General features: G+C 49.5%; 1 protein-coding gene across 1 annotated transcript in view; it reads left to right on the plus strand.

Moving 5' to 3' along the window:
* VPS13D (vacuolar protein sorting 13 homolog D) overlaps positions 1-16,485 on the plus strand; it is a gene marked incomplete in the record, with an annotated part of 334,001 nt that overhangs the window by 121,815 nt on the left and 195,701 nt on the right. Inside the window, 5 exon segments of the mRNA XM_077455954.1 lie at positions 3,267-3,372; positions 8,734-8,886; positions 11,793-11,928; positions 12,123-12,170; positions 13,756-13,906. Of these exon segments, the coding sequence (XP_077312080.1) occupies positions 3,267-3,372; positions 8,734-8,886; positions 11,793-11,928; positions 12,123-12,170; positions 13,756-13,906 (594 nt within the window).

Consider the following 16,485-nt stretch of genomic DNA (forward strand, 5'->3'; position numbering starts at 1 on the left):
ACATAGGAGTATCCCAGAGCATTGCACCGATTTCCCCGCATAGTTCTCTGCAGAGTATCGCAGAGAAAACAAAGAATCTATTCTGCTGGAGGCTCATCAGGTTCTTCTTCCTCAGCAGAGAAGTCTAATAAATCCCCTTTCTCTGAAACCGGTGTTTGGGGATAGAGGTTCACCATCTCCTGTCCTTAGAACCCAGAAGATGTTATCGGTGATGGGCAGAGGTTGGCAGAGCTCTGCCCTGTTGTCAGCACTTCAGCTTTGGGGACGGCCATCTCCGGAGTTTCCGCTGCTAATTCTGGGCCATGCTGCTGAACATGTTCTAGCAGTTTCCTGTATGCCCTATCCAGATGCTGTTCCTTCCTTAGCAAATAGTGCAAAATTGGGTTTAATCTCTGAGACCCCTGCAAGACCGAGCATAGCGCCTATGTATTCTCACAGGTCCTCAAGGGTAGGTTCCTCTTCATCGCCAAACGCAAAACAATCTGTAAGGCTCTCCCACAGCAATCCCGGGCCACCAAAGTCATATCTCCCTGGAGAGCATTCTGTTATCTCGCCTAAATTTCCCTGCTCTGTGTGCCATTGCAGAGCCCGATAACGATTGTCCAGCTCTGTCTCCTGCTGGACCAGCCTGTCCAACTTGGACACCCATTGGTCCTGGGACCGCTCTCCCAGGAAAGGCATCCATAACCCCCATTGCTCACTGGCTTGTTGCTCGGGGGTTGGAAAGCACTTGCCCTGGTGTTTACCAGCAACCTGGAGGGCTAAAAGCTAGACCTGCACCCAAATCTGCCTGATCTATAGGTTCTGTTCCGCAGACACAGTCCTGGGGATTGCTGAAAGGACGATCCGCAAAACCCCCGGGAGCTCTGATGCCAGATCCATATCTCCGCTGGGACGACCGAAGTATGCTATCCTGATCTTGGATCCAGGTGGTGGTTTGGATGTCCCTGACTTCCCCCACACTCCACTTGAGTGCTTCCGTCAGTACACCGCTTCCTCCAATCTGGACCTTCAGATATCAGACTTTACAGCCAAATATTGTAACCAAGAACCAGATGAGACTAGCTCAGTTACAAAGCTGGAACATTAACTGTTTAATGAAACACAGGTACACAGACGTAACACTCGAGACAATCCCCCCCTCCCTTTGCATTCCAGGTGGGGTAGACTGTCCAATCAGCAGGGAGAGCTTTTGGAGGAATTCCCCCCCCTCCCTCCTCACAGCAAATGCACATACACATCCCATAATACTTTTCTCCCAAGGCAGATAGACACAATAGATAGTGACTAATAGGGAGAAAAGGGGAAAGCAAATTTAACCACCAATACACGGTCACCTAAATTAAGTAACCAATGACCGGTCTTTAACCCTGTAAGGTATTGCTGTCGTAACCTTAATGCATATAGGAAAAAGGAGAGGGATTTTTTTAGACCAATAGAAACTGTCTAGAAAGGGGTTACTACTGACAGCAATAAATTGATTGTATAAATTGTATAGAATTACATTTTATTAGGTATCAAAAATCTATTTTATGTACAAAGATGCAATTCCTTAAAAACGATCTCATTAGCCAGACATTAAATTGTGTTGCTAGAGACAAACTGGACAAGACAGGACAAACATAAAACAACACTAAACACACCGCACATAAGTCCGGACCTGTTGCTATAGTCAATTAAAACCACTATATTATTTCAACATAATTACGTAATTCATAATTTAAGAGAACAAATTGTCTCATAGCCAATTTCTAAGTGAATATTCAATAGACTAAACCGACAGACACAATAGAACAATGGAATACAGCCACACATCAAAGAGTCCACAGCAGTATGAGACTATATAAAATATACACACGACATTCCAGTGTGGTTGTGCAGGGAGTCTGATTAGTACAGATCAGACTGGGGTTCTTGGTCACCCTGTGCCCCTATTAGACACAGGGTGATGTACACATAGGAGGTGTATGGGGAGCTGAAACCAGGTTTTCCCAACCTCTCCAAGGGATTCTGGGTTCCACGGACCCCCTGCCCAAAGTGACTCCCGTCACAATACTCCTCCCACTTTGCAACCCCCACCACATGTCCTGTCACTGTAATGCTGCTGTGGATAAGAGATTGGGGGCGCGCCGGTGACTTCGTCCTTCCCTTGGCTGCTCTGTACTATACGGTTTAGGAGATATTTACCAAAAGACAGGCACCGTAGACAGCGGCGCGCAGACGCACTGAGCAGGCCGCAGATCACGGCGATATGCCGCTCGTGTCGGCTCCCGTGTGCATGCGCGGGAGTGACGTCGTCGCGGCTCCCATGCTAATCACAGCGCCGGAGCAGCGAGACCCGGAAGTCGCTCCGGGATACATGGCAGCGGCGAAGATGAAGACGGAGGACCGCTTCGGGGGCTTCGTTCTCAGGTAAGTTATTCATAATGAGCTAGTAATGTAGACACAGAAATATGACTGAAGCTCTTCTGGGGGGGGGCTTCTGATCAGCATTAAGTAAAACATGTAGATGGAGGGTGAGAACCCATCCCCCACCCCCCACATGTAGAGTCTCAGATTCATGTTCTCCTCCCGGATTGATGACCCTGACAAGGAGCAGGGCATGGCCCGGCACTTCCTCTGGGCACATCAATGGCATGATTTGGTCCAGAACCCCTGAGATCTCATCCATTAGATGTTCCCTTATCGGGTCCCTTCTGTACATGTCCCTCCCCTCCCCCCCCCCCCCCCCCCCATCCCGGCTCTGCTCAGGCAGAATCTGTGTTTGTGTTCTTTTCTTTTCGTTATGTGATTTAAAATATAGCTAAAGGCAAAACTTTCTTTAGTGTTGGATGGAGTGCAGAGGGATGAGACCCCCCCCCCCCCGTCAGTCTTTATTGCACCCTGTGCCCCCTCTTATCATTGAAAGTGAAAGAAAATCCAAATTTTTGTGTTGTCCCCAGAAAAGTAATAGAGGGGAAATCTTCCAATGGGGACACTAGTTCTGGTGACCCGGGGAGCCCCTTAATTTGTAGGGATTTCCTCTCACTTCCTGTTTGGCTATGAGACAGGAAGTGAGAGGAAATCTCCGCAACGGGACACCGATGGTAAAAAAATAATCAGACCGGGGTTATAACCTGCGTTACTCCATCCAAGGTAGAAAAAGTTTTGCCCGCAGTCTTACTTTACCTTGTTTTTTTTTTTTTATCTTTTTTTATCATCTTAGTCTTTGTACTTATTGGGGTTCTGCGTTTTGTTTCTTACATTGTGCTGATTCCTTGTTGCAGTTGAAATGAAGACCCCGAAACGCAGGCAGCCCTTCGTGCCGTTCGCTCTCCGGAATCACACGGGATGCACGCTCTGGTTTGCTACTTTAACTACGACCCCCACGCGGTAAGGAGACCCCCGCAGTCACACATGCTTGGTCTCCTTCTTTCTTTCCATTTGTTTTTTTTCCCGGATGATTTCTCTATCCTATCAGACAATCTTTTATAATTCCAAATTTTTGCATAAGATGGGAAAGTAAGAAATACAGCAGACCTGTGAAGTCAGGTATGACACCTTTTGTATGTGCTGGTGTTTGGGCAGCTTATACATAAGTGGTTAATTGCTGGCTGTGGACATTTCTTTTGTGCATAGTGGGGAAGGAATAGAACCTCTGTCAGTGTTTTATTGATGTTTGGTTACCATCCTGTCCTGATGATAAAGTTCTGGGGGTGCAGGAAGTGGTGGGCAATCCTTCCCATAGAGAGAGAGAGAAACAACCTAAAGTCCATCCTATAAAAGACTTACCTGTAGGTACAGTGAATTTTTCCTAGACATGCGCCATTCAGGTTCCTTTCACACTTGTCCTGCAACTTGGGACTGCAAAGTCACATGACAAGTCGTAACCCCTCCCCCCCCATGATTTCCAATGAGTACCGTTCATATCTGTGCAACTTCAAAGTAGTCCCTGCACTACTGTGATGTGACTTGCCGTCCGCAGACCTCAACATTACACAGGCATTGCTTCAATTTGTGTCAAAATCATGCGACTTTCAGGTCGTACAAATGTGAAAGGGGCCTAACATGGGACGCAGCCCGTGACATCACCCGCGCATGCGCTCTGCAGATGTGGCATAACGTGTGCCGTACCTTCAGAGCTCTGTGTCAGGAGTGACATCATGGCCCCCGGCCATTCATACAGCTGGAGCCTGTGAGAGTATATGCTGTATAGTGTCGCTGTATACTGTATAGTGTCGCTGTATACTGTATATACTGTATAGTGTCGCTGTATACTGTATAGTGTCGCTGTATACTGTATAGTGTCGCTGTATAGTGTCGCTGTATGCTGTATAGTGTCGCTGTGTGCTGTATAGTGTCGCTGTATACTGTATAGTGTCGCTGTGTGCTGTATAGTGTCGCTGTGTGCTGTATAGTGTCGCTGTATACTGTATATACTGTATAGTGTCGCTGTATACTGTATAGTGTCGCTGTATACTGTATAGTGTCGCTGTATAGTGTCGCTGTGTGCTGTATAGTGTCGCTGTGTGCTGTATAGTGTCGCTGTATGCTGTATAGTGTCGCTGTATGCTGTATAGTGTCGCTGTATGCTGTATAGTGTCGCTGTGTGCTGTATAGTGTCGCTGTGTGCTGTATAGTGTCGCTGTGTGCTGTATAGTGTCGCTGTGTGCTGTATAGTGTCGCTGTGTGCTGTATAGTGTCGCTGTGTGCTGTATAGTGTCGCTGTGTGCTGTATAGTGTCGCTGTATGCTGTATAGTGTCGCTGTATACTGTATAGTGTCGCTGTATAGTGTCGCTGTATAGTGTCGCTGTATAGTGTCGCTGTATGCTGTATAGTGTCGCTGTATGCTGTATAGTGTCGCTGTATGCTGTATAGTGTCGCTGTATGCTGTATAGTGTCGCTGTATACTGTATAGTGTCGCTGTATACTGTATAGTGTTGCTGTATAGTGTCGCTGTATACTGTATAGTGTCGCTGTATACTGTATAGTGTCGCTGTATACTGTATAGTGTTGCTGTATAGTGTCGCTGTATACTGTATAGTGTCGCTGTATACTGTATAGTGTTGCTGTATAGTGTCGCTGTATACTGTATAGTGTCGCTGTATGCTGTATAGTGTCGCTGTATACTGTATAGTGTCGCTGTATACTGTATAGTGTTGCTGTATAGTGTCGCTGTATACTGTATAGTGTCGCTGTATGCTGTATAGTGTCGCTGTATACTGTATAGTGTCGCTGTATACTGTATAGTGTTGCTGTATAGTGTCGCTGTATACTGTATAGTGTCGCTGTATACTGTATAGTGTCGCTGTATAGTGTCGCTGTGTGCTGTATAGTGTCGCTGTATGCTGTATAGTGTCGCTGTATACTGTATAGTGTCGCTGTATACTGTATAGTGTCGCTGTATACTGTATAGTGTTGCTGTATAGTGTCGCTGTATACTGTATAGTGTCGCTGTATACTGTATAGTGTCGCTGTATACTGTATAGTGTTGCTGTATAGTGTCGCTGTATACTGTATAGTGTCGCTGTATACTGTATAGTGTTGCTGTATAGTGTCGCTGTATACTGTATAGTGTCGCTGTATACTGTATAGTGTCGCTGTATAGTGTCGCTGTGTGCTGTATAGTGTCGCTGTATGCTGTATAGTGTCGCTGTATGCTGTATAGTGTCGCTGTATACTGTATAGTGTCGCTGTATACTGTATAGTGTTGCTGTATAGTGTCGCTGTATACTGTATAGTGTCGCTGTATACTGTATAGTGTTGCTGTATAGTGTCGCTGTATACTGTATAGTGTCGCTGTATAGTGTCGCTGTGTGCTGTATAGTGTCGCTGTATACTGTATAGTGTCGCTGTATACTGTATAGTGTCGCTGTGTGCTGTATAGTGTCGCTGTATACTGTATAGTGTCGCTGTGTGCTGTATAGTGTCGCTGTATACTGTATAGTGTCGCTGTATACTGTATAGTGTCGCTGTATACTGTATAGTGTCGCTGTATAGTGTCGCTGTATACTGTATAGTGTTGCTGTATAGTGTCGCTGTATACTGTATAGTGTCGCTGTGTGCTGTATAGTGTCGCTGTATACTGTATAGTGTCGCTGTATACTGTATAGTGTCGCTGTATACTGTATAGTGTCGCTGTATACTGTATAGTGTCGCTGTATAGTGTCGCTGTATACTGTATAGTGTTGCTGTATAGTGTCGCTGTATACTGTATAGTGTCGCTGTATACTGTATAGTGTTGCTGTATAGTGTCGCTGTATACTGTATAGTGTCGCTGTATACTGTATAGTGTTGCTGTATAGTGTCGCTGTATACTGTATAGTGTCGCTGTATAGTGTCGCTGTATACTGTATAGTGTCGCTGTGTGCTGTATAGTGTCGCTGTATACTGTATAGTGTCGCTGTATACTGTATAGTGTCGCTGTATAGTGTCGCTGTATACTGTATAGTGTCGCTGTATGCTGTATAGTGTCGCTGTATGCTGTATAGTGTCGCTGTATAGTGTCGCTGTATACTGTATAGTGTCGCTGTATAGTGTCGCTGTATGCTGTATAGTGTCGCTGTATGCTGTATAGTGTCGCTGTATACTGTATAGTGTCGCTGTATACTGTATAGTGTCGCTGTATACTGTATAGTGTCGCTGTATACTGTATAGTGTCGCTGTGTGCTGTATAGTGTCGCTGTGTGCTGTATAGTGTCGCTGTATGCTGTATAGTGTCGCTGTATGCTGTATAGTGTCGCTGTATGCTGTATAGTGTCGCTGTATACTGTATAGTGTCGCTGTATAGTGTCGCTGTATACTGTATAGTGTCGCTGTGTGCTGTATAGTGTCGCTGTGTGCTGTATAGTGTCGCTGTGTGCTGTATAGTGTCGCTGTGTGCTGTATAGTGTCGCTGTATGCTGTATAGTGTCGCTGTGTGCTGTATAGTGTCGCTGTGTGCTGTATAGTGTCGCTGTGTGCTGTATAGTGTCGCTGTATACTGTATAGTTTTGCTGTATAGTGTCGCTGTATACTGTATAGTGTCGCTGTATAGTGTCGCTGTATACTGTATAGTGTCGCTGTATACTGTATAGTGTCGCTGTATAGTGTATAGTGTCGCTGTATACTGTATAGTGTCGCTGTATAGTGTATAGTGTCGCTGTATACTGTATAGTGTCGCTGTATACTGTATAGTGTCGCTGTATAGTGTATAGTGTCGCTGTATACTGTATAGTGTCGCTGTATAGTGTATAGTGTCGCTGTATACTGTATAGTGTCGCTGTATAGTGTATAGTGTCGCTGTATGCTGTATAGTGTCGCTGTATGCTGTATAGTGTCGCTGTATACTGTATAGTGTCGCTGTATACTGTATAGTGTCGCTGTATAGTGTATAGTGTCGCTGTATGCTGTATAGTGTATAGTGTCGCTGTATACTGTATAGTGTCGCTGTATACTGTATAGTGTCGCTGTATACTGTATAGTGTCGCTGTATGCTGTATAGTGTCGCTGTATGCTGTATAGTGTCGCTGTATACTGTATAGTGTCGCTGTATACTGTATAGTGTCGCTGTATAGTGTCGCTGTATACTGTATAGTGTCGCTGTATACTGTATAGTGTCGCTGTATACTGTATAGTGTCGCTGTGTGCTGTATAGTGTCGCTGTGTGCTGTATAGTGTCGCTGTATGCTGTATAGTGTCGCTGTATGCTGTATAGTGTCGCTGTATGCTGTATAGTGTCGCTGTATACTGTATAGTGTCGCTGTATAGTGTCGCTGTATACTGTATAGTGTCGCTGTGTGCTGTATAGTGTCGCTGTGTGCTGTATAGTGTCGCTGTGTGCTGTATAGTGTCGCTGTATGCTGTATAGTGTCGCTGTGTGCTGTATAGTGTCGCTGTGTGCTGTATAGTGTCGCTGTGTGCTGTATAGTGTCGCTGTATACTGTATAGTTTTGCTGTATAGTGTCGCTGTATACTGTATAGTGTCGCTGTATAGTGTCGCTGTATACTGTATAGTGTCGCTGTATACTGTATAGTGTCGCTGTATAGTGTATAGTGTCGCTGTATACTGTATAGTGTCGCTGTATAGTGTCGCTGTATACTGTATAGTGTCGCTGTATACTGTATAGTGTCGCTGTATACTGTATAGTGTCGCTGTATACTGTATAGTGTCGCTGTATAGTGTATAGTGTCGCTGTATACTGTATAGTGTCGCTGTATACTGTATAGTGTCGCTGTATAGTGTATAGTGTCGCTGTATACTGTATAGTGTCGCTGTATAGTGTATAGTGTCGCTGTATGCTGTATAGTGTCGCTGTATACTGTATAGTGTCGCTGTATACTGTATAGTGTCGCTGTATAGTGTATAGTGTCGCTGTATGCTGTATACTGTATAGTGTCGCTGTATACTGTATAGTGTCGCTGTATACTGTATAGTGTCGCTGTATACTGTATAGTGTCGCTGTGTGCTGTAGTGTTGCACATTATCACTAAACCTGCAGGGGGGGGGGGGGCATTGTTTTTTATTTTTCTGGCTTTAAACAGGTCTTCTGAAATGAATGGGTGAAGGACTAGAAGGTCTGTTATGTTTTTATTGCTCTTCATGGTGTCGGTGTCGGGGAATGCAGGTAAAATCGCACCTTGTGATGTAATGGCAGAAATAACGGAGTTCAGAAGTCGGGTCGCCGAAGTGTGAGCAGAGCGGGGGTGTTCCTGGCACCCCTTCCCTTATATTTCTATCACCCTACAATGAAATGATTTGTATTATTTTGCAGCGCTGCGCTCTCTCACAGCGGGAGCCCCGAGGTCGTCTCTGAGAACGATCGGAACTTCCTGGACGACGCCCACAATGTCAGTCAGTGGAGGGAAGTGCTCCCCGGAGAAGAGATCCCCTTCGAGTTTGAGACCCGAGAGAAGCTCAGACACAGGTAAGGAGGAGTCGTACACGGGGAATGGGGGAGTCGTACACGGGGAATGGGGGAGTCGTACACGGGGAATGGGGGAGTCGTACACGGGGAATGGGGGAGTCGTACACGGGGAATGGGGGAGTCGTACACGGGGAATGGGGGAGACAGACACGGGTAGGCGGACATGGGTAATGAGGGGAGTCGGGCACGGGTAATGAGGGGAGTCGGGCACGGGTAATGAGGGGAGTCGGGCACGGGTAATGAGGGAGTCGGACGCGGGTAATGAGGGGAGTCGGGCACGGGTAATGAGGGGAGTCGGGCACGGGTAATGAGGGGAGTCGGACGCGGGTAATGAGGGGAGTCGGGCACGGGTAATGAGGGGAGTCGGGCACGGGTAATGAGGGGAGTCGGGCACGGGTAATGAGGGAGTCGGACGCGGGTAATGAGGGGAGTCGGACACGGGTAGGGGGGAGTCGTGCACGGGTAGGGGGGAGTCGTGCACGGGTAATGAGGGGAGTCGGACACGGGTAGGGGGGAGTCGGACACGGGTAGGGGGGAGTCGTGCACGGGTAGGGGGGAGTCGGACACGGGTAGGGGGGAGTCGGACACGGGTAGGGGGGAGTCGGACACGGGTAGGGGGGAGTCGTGCACGGGTAGGGGGGAGTCGTGCACGGGTAGGGGGGAGTTGTGCACGGGTAGGGGGGAGTCGGACACGGGTAGGGGGGAGTCGTGCACAGGTAATGAGGGGAGTCGGACACGGGTAGGGGGGAGTCGGACACGGGTAGGGGGGAGTCGTGCACGGGTAGGGTGGAGTCGTGCACGGGTAGGGTGGAGTCGTGCACGGGTAGGGTGGAGTCGTGCACGGGTAGGGGGGAGTCGGACACGGGTAGGGGGGAGTCGGACACGGGTAGGGGGGAGTCGGACACGGGTAGGGGGGAGTCGGACACGGGTAGGGGGGAGTCGGACACGGATATGGGGGAGTCGTACACGGATATGGGGGAGTCGTGGAGTCGGACACGGGTAGGGGGGAGTCGTACACGGGTAGGGGGGGAGTCGTACACGGGTAGGGGGGGAGTCGTACACGGATATGGGGGAGTCGTACACGGGTAGGGGGGAGTCGGACACGGGGGAGATGAAGGCGTTCTGTACGGATTCTGTAGTTGCCGGCTTGCTTCTTGTATATAAATAGAATTCCCGTCTCTCTAATTTTATCCCCAAACCTAATAAAATAAACCAATAATAGAAATAAGTTAATCCATGAAATACATAAAGTAAATAAAGAGGATAAAAAAGCTGAACTACAAATGAAGAAGCGATGATATTTGTCTAATAAATATAAATAAAGCTCCAAAACGCTTTGAACACGCAGTGTAAACATCCATAGAAATGTCTGACGCGCTGCGACCTTCTGCTGTGACTGCAGCCCCCGTCTTCTCCTCACACTGCAGAACAACAAATGTATTTCTGTGCAGAAACAATCTCTGAATGATGAGATGAGTGACCGGAGGGGTCCGGCAATTCTCCCAACTCCGTCCTTCAATGGTGTGCATGGAGGATGTACAGAGTATGTCACATGATAAGAAATAGGAACCTGTAGGCAGGGTCAGTAGGTCTGTCACCTGTAGGCGGGGTCAGTAGGAGGTCTGTCACCTGTAGGCGGTCAGTAGGAGATCTGTCACCTGTAGGCGGGGTCAGTAGGAGATCTGTCACCTGTAGGCGGGGTCAGTAGGAGGTCTGTCACCTGTAGGCGGGGTCAGTCGGAGGTCTGTCACCTGTAGGCGGTCAGTAGGAGGTCTGTCACCTGTAGGCGGGGTCAGTAGGAGGTCTGTCACCTGTAGGCGGAGTCAGTAGGAGGTCTGTCACCTGTAGGCGGGGTCAGTAGGAGGTCTGTCACCTGTAGGTGGGGTCAGTAGGAGGTCTGTCACCTGTAGGTGGGGTCAGTAGGAGGTCTGTCACCTGTAGGCGGGGTCAGTAGGAGGTCTGTCACCTGTAGGCGGGGTCAGTGGGAGGTGCGTCGCCTTGGTCAGTGGGAGGTGTGTCACCTGTAGGCGGGGTCAGTGGGAGGCGCGTCGCCTGTAGGCGGGGTCAGTGGGAGGCGCGTCGCCTGTAGGCGGGGTCAGTGGGAGGCGTGTCGCCTGTAGGCGGGGTCAGTGGGAGGCGCGTCACCTGTAGGCGGGGTCAGTGGGAAGGGTATCGCCTGTAGGCGGGGTCAGTGGGAGGTGTTGCCTGTAGGCGGGGTCAGTGGGAGGCGTGTCACCTGTAGGCGGGGTCAGTGTGAGGCGTGTCGTCTGTAGGCGGGGTCCGTGGGAGGCGTGTCGTCTGTAGGCGGGGGTCAGTGGGAGGCGTGTCGCCTGTAGGTGGGGTCAGTGGAAGGCGTGTCGTCTGTAGGCGGGGTCAGTGGGAGGCGTGTCGCCTGTAGGCGGGGTCAGTGGAAGGCGCGTCGCCTGTAGGCGGGGTCAGTGGGAGGCGTGTCGCCTGTAGGCGGGGTCAGTGGGAGGCGTGTCACCTGTAGGCGGGGTCAGTGGGAGGCGTGTCTTCTGTAGGCGGGGGTCAGTGGGAGGCGTGTCGTCTGTAGGCGGGGTCAGTGGGAAGGGTATCGCCTGTAGGCGGGGTCAGTGGGAGGTGTTGCCTGTAGGCGGGGTCAGTGGGAGGCGTGTCGCCTGTAGGCGGGGTCAGTGGGAGGCGTGTCACCTGTAGGCGGGGTCAGTGGGAGGCGTGTCGTCTGTAGGCGGGGGTCAGTGGGAGGCGCGTCGTCTGTAGGTGGGGTCAGTGGAAGGCGTGTCGCCTGTAGGCGGGGGTCAGTGGGAGGCGTGTCGTCTGTAGGCGGGGGTCAGTGGGAGGCGCGTTGTCTGTAGGTGGGGTCAGTGGGAGGCGTGTCGTCTGTAGGCGGGGTCAGTGGGAGGTCTGACTCTCCTCTCTCTTTGCAGACATACTCATGACTTGCGGATCCACCAGCTGCAGGTCCGGGTCAGCGGCTGGGAACAGATCAGTGCCGTGTCTGTGGATAAAGTCGGCATATTTTTCCGTTATGCGGCTCCTGATAAGAACCCGTCTTCATCTTCGGTGAGATCTTCCACACACCTTCATGTTGCCTCATTCACAATTATCGGGATTGTATTTCTATCAATATCGGGATTTATTGTCCTTTTATGTATTTGGCTTGGCGGAGCTGCAGAAGATTTCTACAGGAATATTATAGTGTGGATTGTATAGTGAATGAGGTGTGAACGCTCCTCGTTGTCTGGTTTGTTTTTCAGGTTGGAAGTCCCATCAGCAGAACGAATATAATTCATCCGCAGGTCTATGTGAGTCGAATGAAAGACGTGGAATGTCATGTGACCTCCCTGTACAGAACAATCCCAGAGAATAGAAATAAAAACTATAAATATAAAAACATCTTCATTAGAAAAAGATTTCCTAAAAAAAACAAAAAGACAACAGATGGAACTTCAACTCCCCCACACACCTTCATGTAGTGATTTTCTACATTTGTCCACTGACAAAGAAACGATCGTCTATAATTTTATTGGTCGGTTTATTATAACAGAGAGAGAAAAACAACAAAAATATCCAGAAAAACTAATTTCACAAAAGTTATAAATTGATTTGCATTTTAATGAGTGGAATAAGTATGTGAACCCCAATCAATCAGCGAGATTTCTCCCTCCCAGGTGTCTTCTATACAGGCAACAAGCTGAGATTAGGAGAACTCTTCTCTCTTAAAGGAGTGCTCCTAATCTCAGCTTGTTCCCTGTATAGAAGACACCTGTCCACAGAATCAATCAGATTCCAATCTCTCCACCATGGAGACCAAAGATCTGCCCAAGGACATCGGGGAGAAGATTGGAGATCTACACAAGGCTGGAATGGGCTACAAGACCATCGCCAAGCAGCTTGGTGAGAGGTGACAACAGTTGGTGGGATTATTATTCACAAAATAACGATGGATCTCCTCGGTCTGGGGCTCTATAAAAGATCTCACCTATGACCCCAAGAACATCATCCCCCACCGTCATACATGGAGGTCCTATGACCCCAAGAACACCATCCCCCACCGTCATACATGGAGGTCCTATGACCCCAAGAACACCATCCCCCACCATCATACATGGAGGACCTATGACCCCAAGAACACCATCCCCCACCGTCATACATGGAGGTCCTATGACCCCAAGAACACCATCCCTCACCGTCATACATGGAGGTGGAAACATTATACTTTGGGGGTGTATTTCTACTAAAGGGACAGGAAAACTTCACCGCATCAAAGGGACGATGGACGGGGCCATGTACCATGAAATCTTGGTTGAGAACCTCCTTCTCTCAGCCAGGGCATTGACGATGGGTCATGGATGAGTCTTCCAGCATGACAATGACCCAAAACACACGGCCAAGGCAACAAAGGAGGGGCTCAAGAAGAAGCACATTGAGGTCCCGGAGTGGCCTAGCCAGTCTCCAGACCTTAATCCCATAGAAAATATGTGGAGGGAGCTTAAGGTTGGAGTCACCAAACGTCAGCCTGGAAACCTCAATGTCTTGGAGAGGATCTGCAAAGAGGACAAAATCTCTCCTGAGATGTGCGAACTTGGAGGCCAACTCCAAGAAACGTCTGACCTCTGTGATCTCCAACAAGGGTTTCTCCACCAACTACTAAGTCATGTTCTGTGAAGGGTTCACATACTTATTCCAAACATTAAAATGCAAATCAATTTAAAATGCATTTTTCTGGATGTTTTTGTTCTGTTATAATAAACCGACCAATAAAATTGTAGACGATCGTTTCTTTGTCACAAAATCGGAAACCCCTCTCTGTGTAGTCCTGAGTGTCTCTTCACATGGAACGCTCGGATCTTTTTATCGATTTATTCCTCTCTTTGTATCTCTCTGTAGTTCTCGGCTCTTCCTCCGGTGCGCGTTGTGTTTGATGTCACCATGGAAGGCAGTGCGAGGAAAGTGATCACCGTCCGATCGTCTCTGATTGTGAGGAACAAGCTGGAGATCCCCATGGAGCTCCGTCTGGACAGTCCGTCCGCCCCGGACAGTGAGTGACCCGGGACTCCCATCCACACCGAATGTTCATATTGGGGCCGGAGTACAGGGCGATTGGATTCACATCTAGTGCAGCAATGTTTGGCCCTGCCCACCAAGGCATTGTCATAGTGGTATGCCCCGCCTCTATGACTGAGCCCCCGGTGGGTGGGGTGAAGTGCGTCAGTTAAGTTTGGAATTCTCTAACACCTGACTAGTGGAATCTGTAATAAACATCACTGGAAGGGCTGTGTGAGGACCGGAACCTTCTACCCAATTCAAGCAGAACTTCCCTCTCTGTCACCAGGACCTCCGTGTGATCCCCTCCCCCATCATTACTACACAGATAGGAAGGGAGATTATACTTCAACTTTTCTTTTTATTTTTACATTTCTTCACTTTCTGGTTTCTGGCCTAGGCCATATGTCATCCATCCCATGAGTCTTCATGGGAGGAGGGGCTTTCTTAGCTAACCACACCCTCCTACCTACATGCCTGAGCTAAGGGCAAATGGATTCTATGAAGTAAATGCTACATGAATCACCTGCCCTTCCTCAAGATGGCTGCAGCTAGCAATGCTAGGAAGGTGATTTCTCAACAAAATAAAGCATGGAGACATGGATGGATGGAGACAATAATGGATGGATGGATGCATGGTGACATGGATGGATGGAGACATGGATGGGATGAATGGAGATATGGATGGATGGAAGGAGACATGAATGGGATGGATGGAAGTAGACATGGATGGGATGGATGGAAACATGGATGGGATGGAGACATGGACGGATGGATGGAGACATGAATGGATGGAGACATGAATGGGATGGATGGATGGAGACATGGATGGATGGGATGAATGGAGACATGGATGGGGGAGTTTGCTTTGAATAATAGAAATGAATGGGATGGAGTTGTCAGGTTTTGGGGCTCAGATGCAGTTTTAGTTCCATTTATTGGCAGAATGTCGGAGAAGAGCGATTCGGAAGCGGCTCTGTGGTGGGAGTCGCACTTTTCATTGTTATTGGAGGAAATGTGAAGTTTTAGGTTCTGAGCTCACAGAAAACATCTTCTGGTTCTCTGTATACCCCGAGGTCAGAGGGTCCAATGAGAAGTGTGGGGGAGGGGTCTTGCCGTCCAATGAATAGATGTGTGGGAGGGTCAGATCTCACCACATGCAGTGCGAATTTAATCTGCATCAAAACGCATAGACAGCGGTCAGCCAGGATCCTCGCGGCAAAGTTTTCTCCAGCGCAGCCCCTTCCTAAAGTAGAAGATTTTGCATCTTTTCTCTATGGAATTGCATTGGAACCAAGTAAAACGCATCAAAAATGTACTGCAATGCGTTGTAGATGTTCTTCAGCGGTGTCCTGACTAACCGGTCCCTCATTACTCCGCCTCTTGTGAACTCCCCCAAGGTTTTGTTGTTTGGAGTCGGCTCCCCTCAATAATGATTCCCCGCTGACAACTGAATGTAAATAGAAGAGTGATGTGGGGGGCCCAGAGAGCCGACTGGGGATTGGTGGACCCCACTCTGTTCAATGCTGGCTCAGGGCTGCCATTAAAATAAAGGGATGTTTCATTGTTGCTAGGAAGCCGGCGGCTGACAGCAGGGATGAGTCGCTGGTTGTTAGGACGCTGGCGGGTGCCGCCTCCCAGCAACCAAATCCCAGGAAAAATGGAGAACATCCTAAACATTAGTAAATGACAAAAAGGTTCAAATTCTCCATGTTTATGGCATTGATTCCCCCGCTCTTCTCCCCCCGCTCTTCTCCCCCGCTCTTCTCCCCCGCTCTTCTCCCCCGCTTCTCTCTCTCGCTCCTCCCACACTCCTCTCTCTCGCTCCTCCCACGCTCCTCTCTCGCTCCTCCGCGCTCTTCTCTCTCGCTCCTCCACGCTCTTCTCTCTCGCTCCTCCCCGCTCTTCTCTCTCGCTCCTCCCCGCTCTTCTCTCTCGCTCCTCCCCGCTCTTCTCTCTCGCTCCTCCCCGCTCTTCTCTCTCGCTCCTCCCCGCTCTTCTCTCTCGCTCCTCCCCGCTCTTCTCTCTCGCTCCTCCCCGCTCTTCTCTCTCGCTCCTCCCCGCTCTTCTCTCTCGCTCCTCCCCGCTCTTCTCTCTCGCTCCTCCCCGCTCTTCTCTCTCGCTCCTCCCCGCTCTTCTCTCTCGCTCCTCCCCGCTCTTCTCTCTCGCTCCTCCCCGCTCCTCTCTCTCGCTCCTCCCCGCTCCTCTCTCTCGCTCCTCCCCGCTCCTCTCTCTCGCTCCTCCCCGCTCTTCTCTCTCGCTCCTCCCCGCTCCTCTCTCTCGCTCCTCCCCGCTCTTCTCTCTCGCTCCTGTCTCTCGCTCCTCCCTGCTCTTCTCTCTCGCTCCTCCCCGCTCCTCTCTCTCGCTCCTCTCTCTCTCACTCCTCCCCGCTCTTCTCACCCGCACCTCTCTCCTCTCCTCCCTCCCCACTCCTCTGCTCCCCCGCACCTCTCTCCCGCTCCTCACTCTGCTCCTCCCCCCACTTCTCCCCCACTCCTCCCCACTCCTCTCCCCCGTTCCTCACTCGTCTCCTCTCCCGCCTCCTCTCCCGCTACTCTCATCACTCCTCCCCAA

This window comes from Lithobates pipiens, unplaced genomic scaffold (genome assembly GCF_037356315.1).
Source record: "Lithobates pipiens isolate NorthernLeopardFrog02 unplaced genomic scaffold, aLitPip1_a1.2 Scaffold_27, whole genome shotgun sequence".
NCBI classification, from domain to species: domain Eukaryota; kingdom Metazoa; phylum Chordata; class Amphibia; order Anura; family Ranidae; genus Lithobates; species Lithobates pipiens.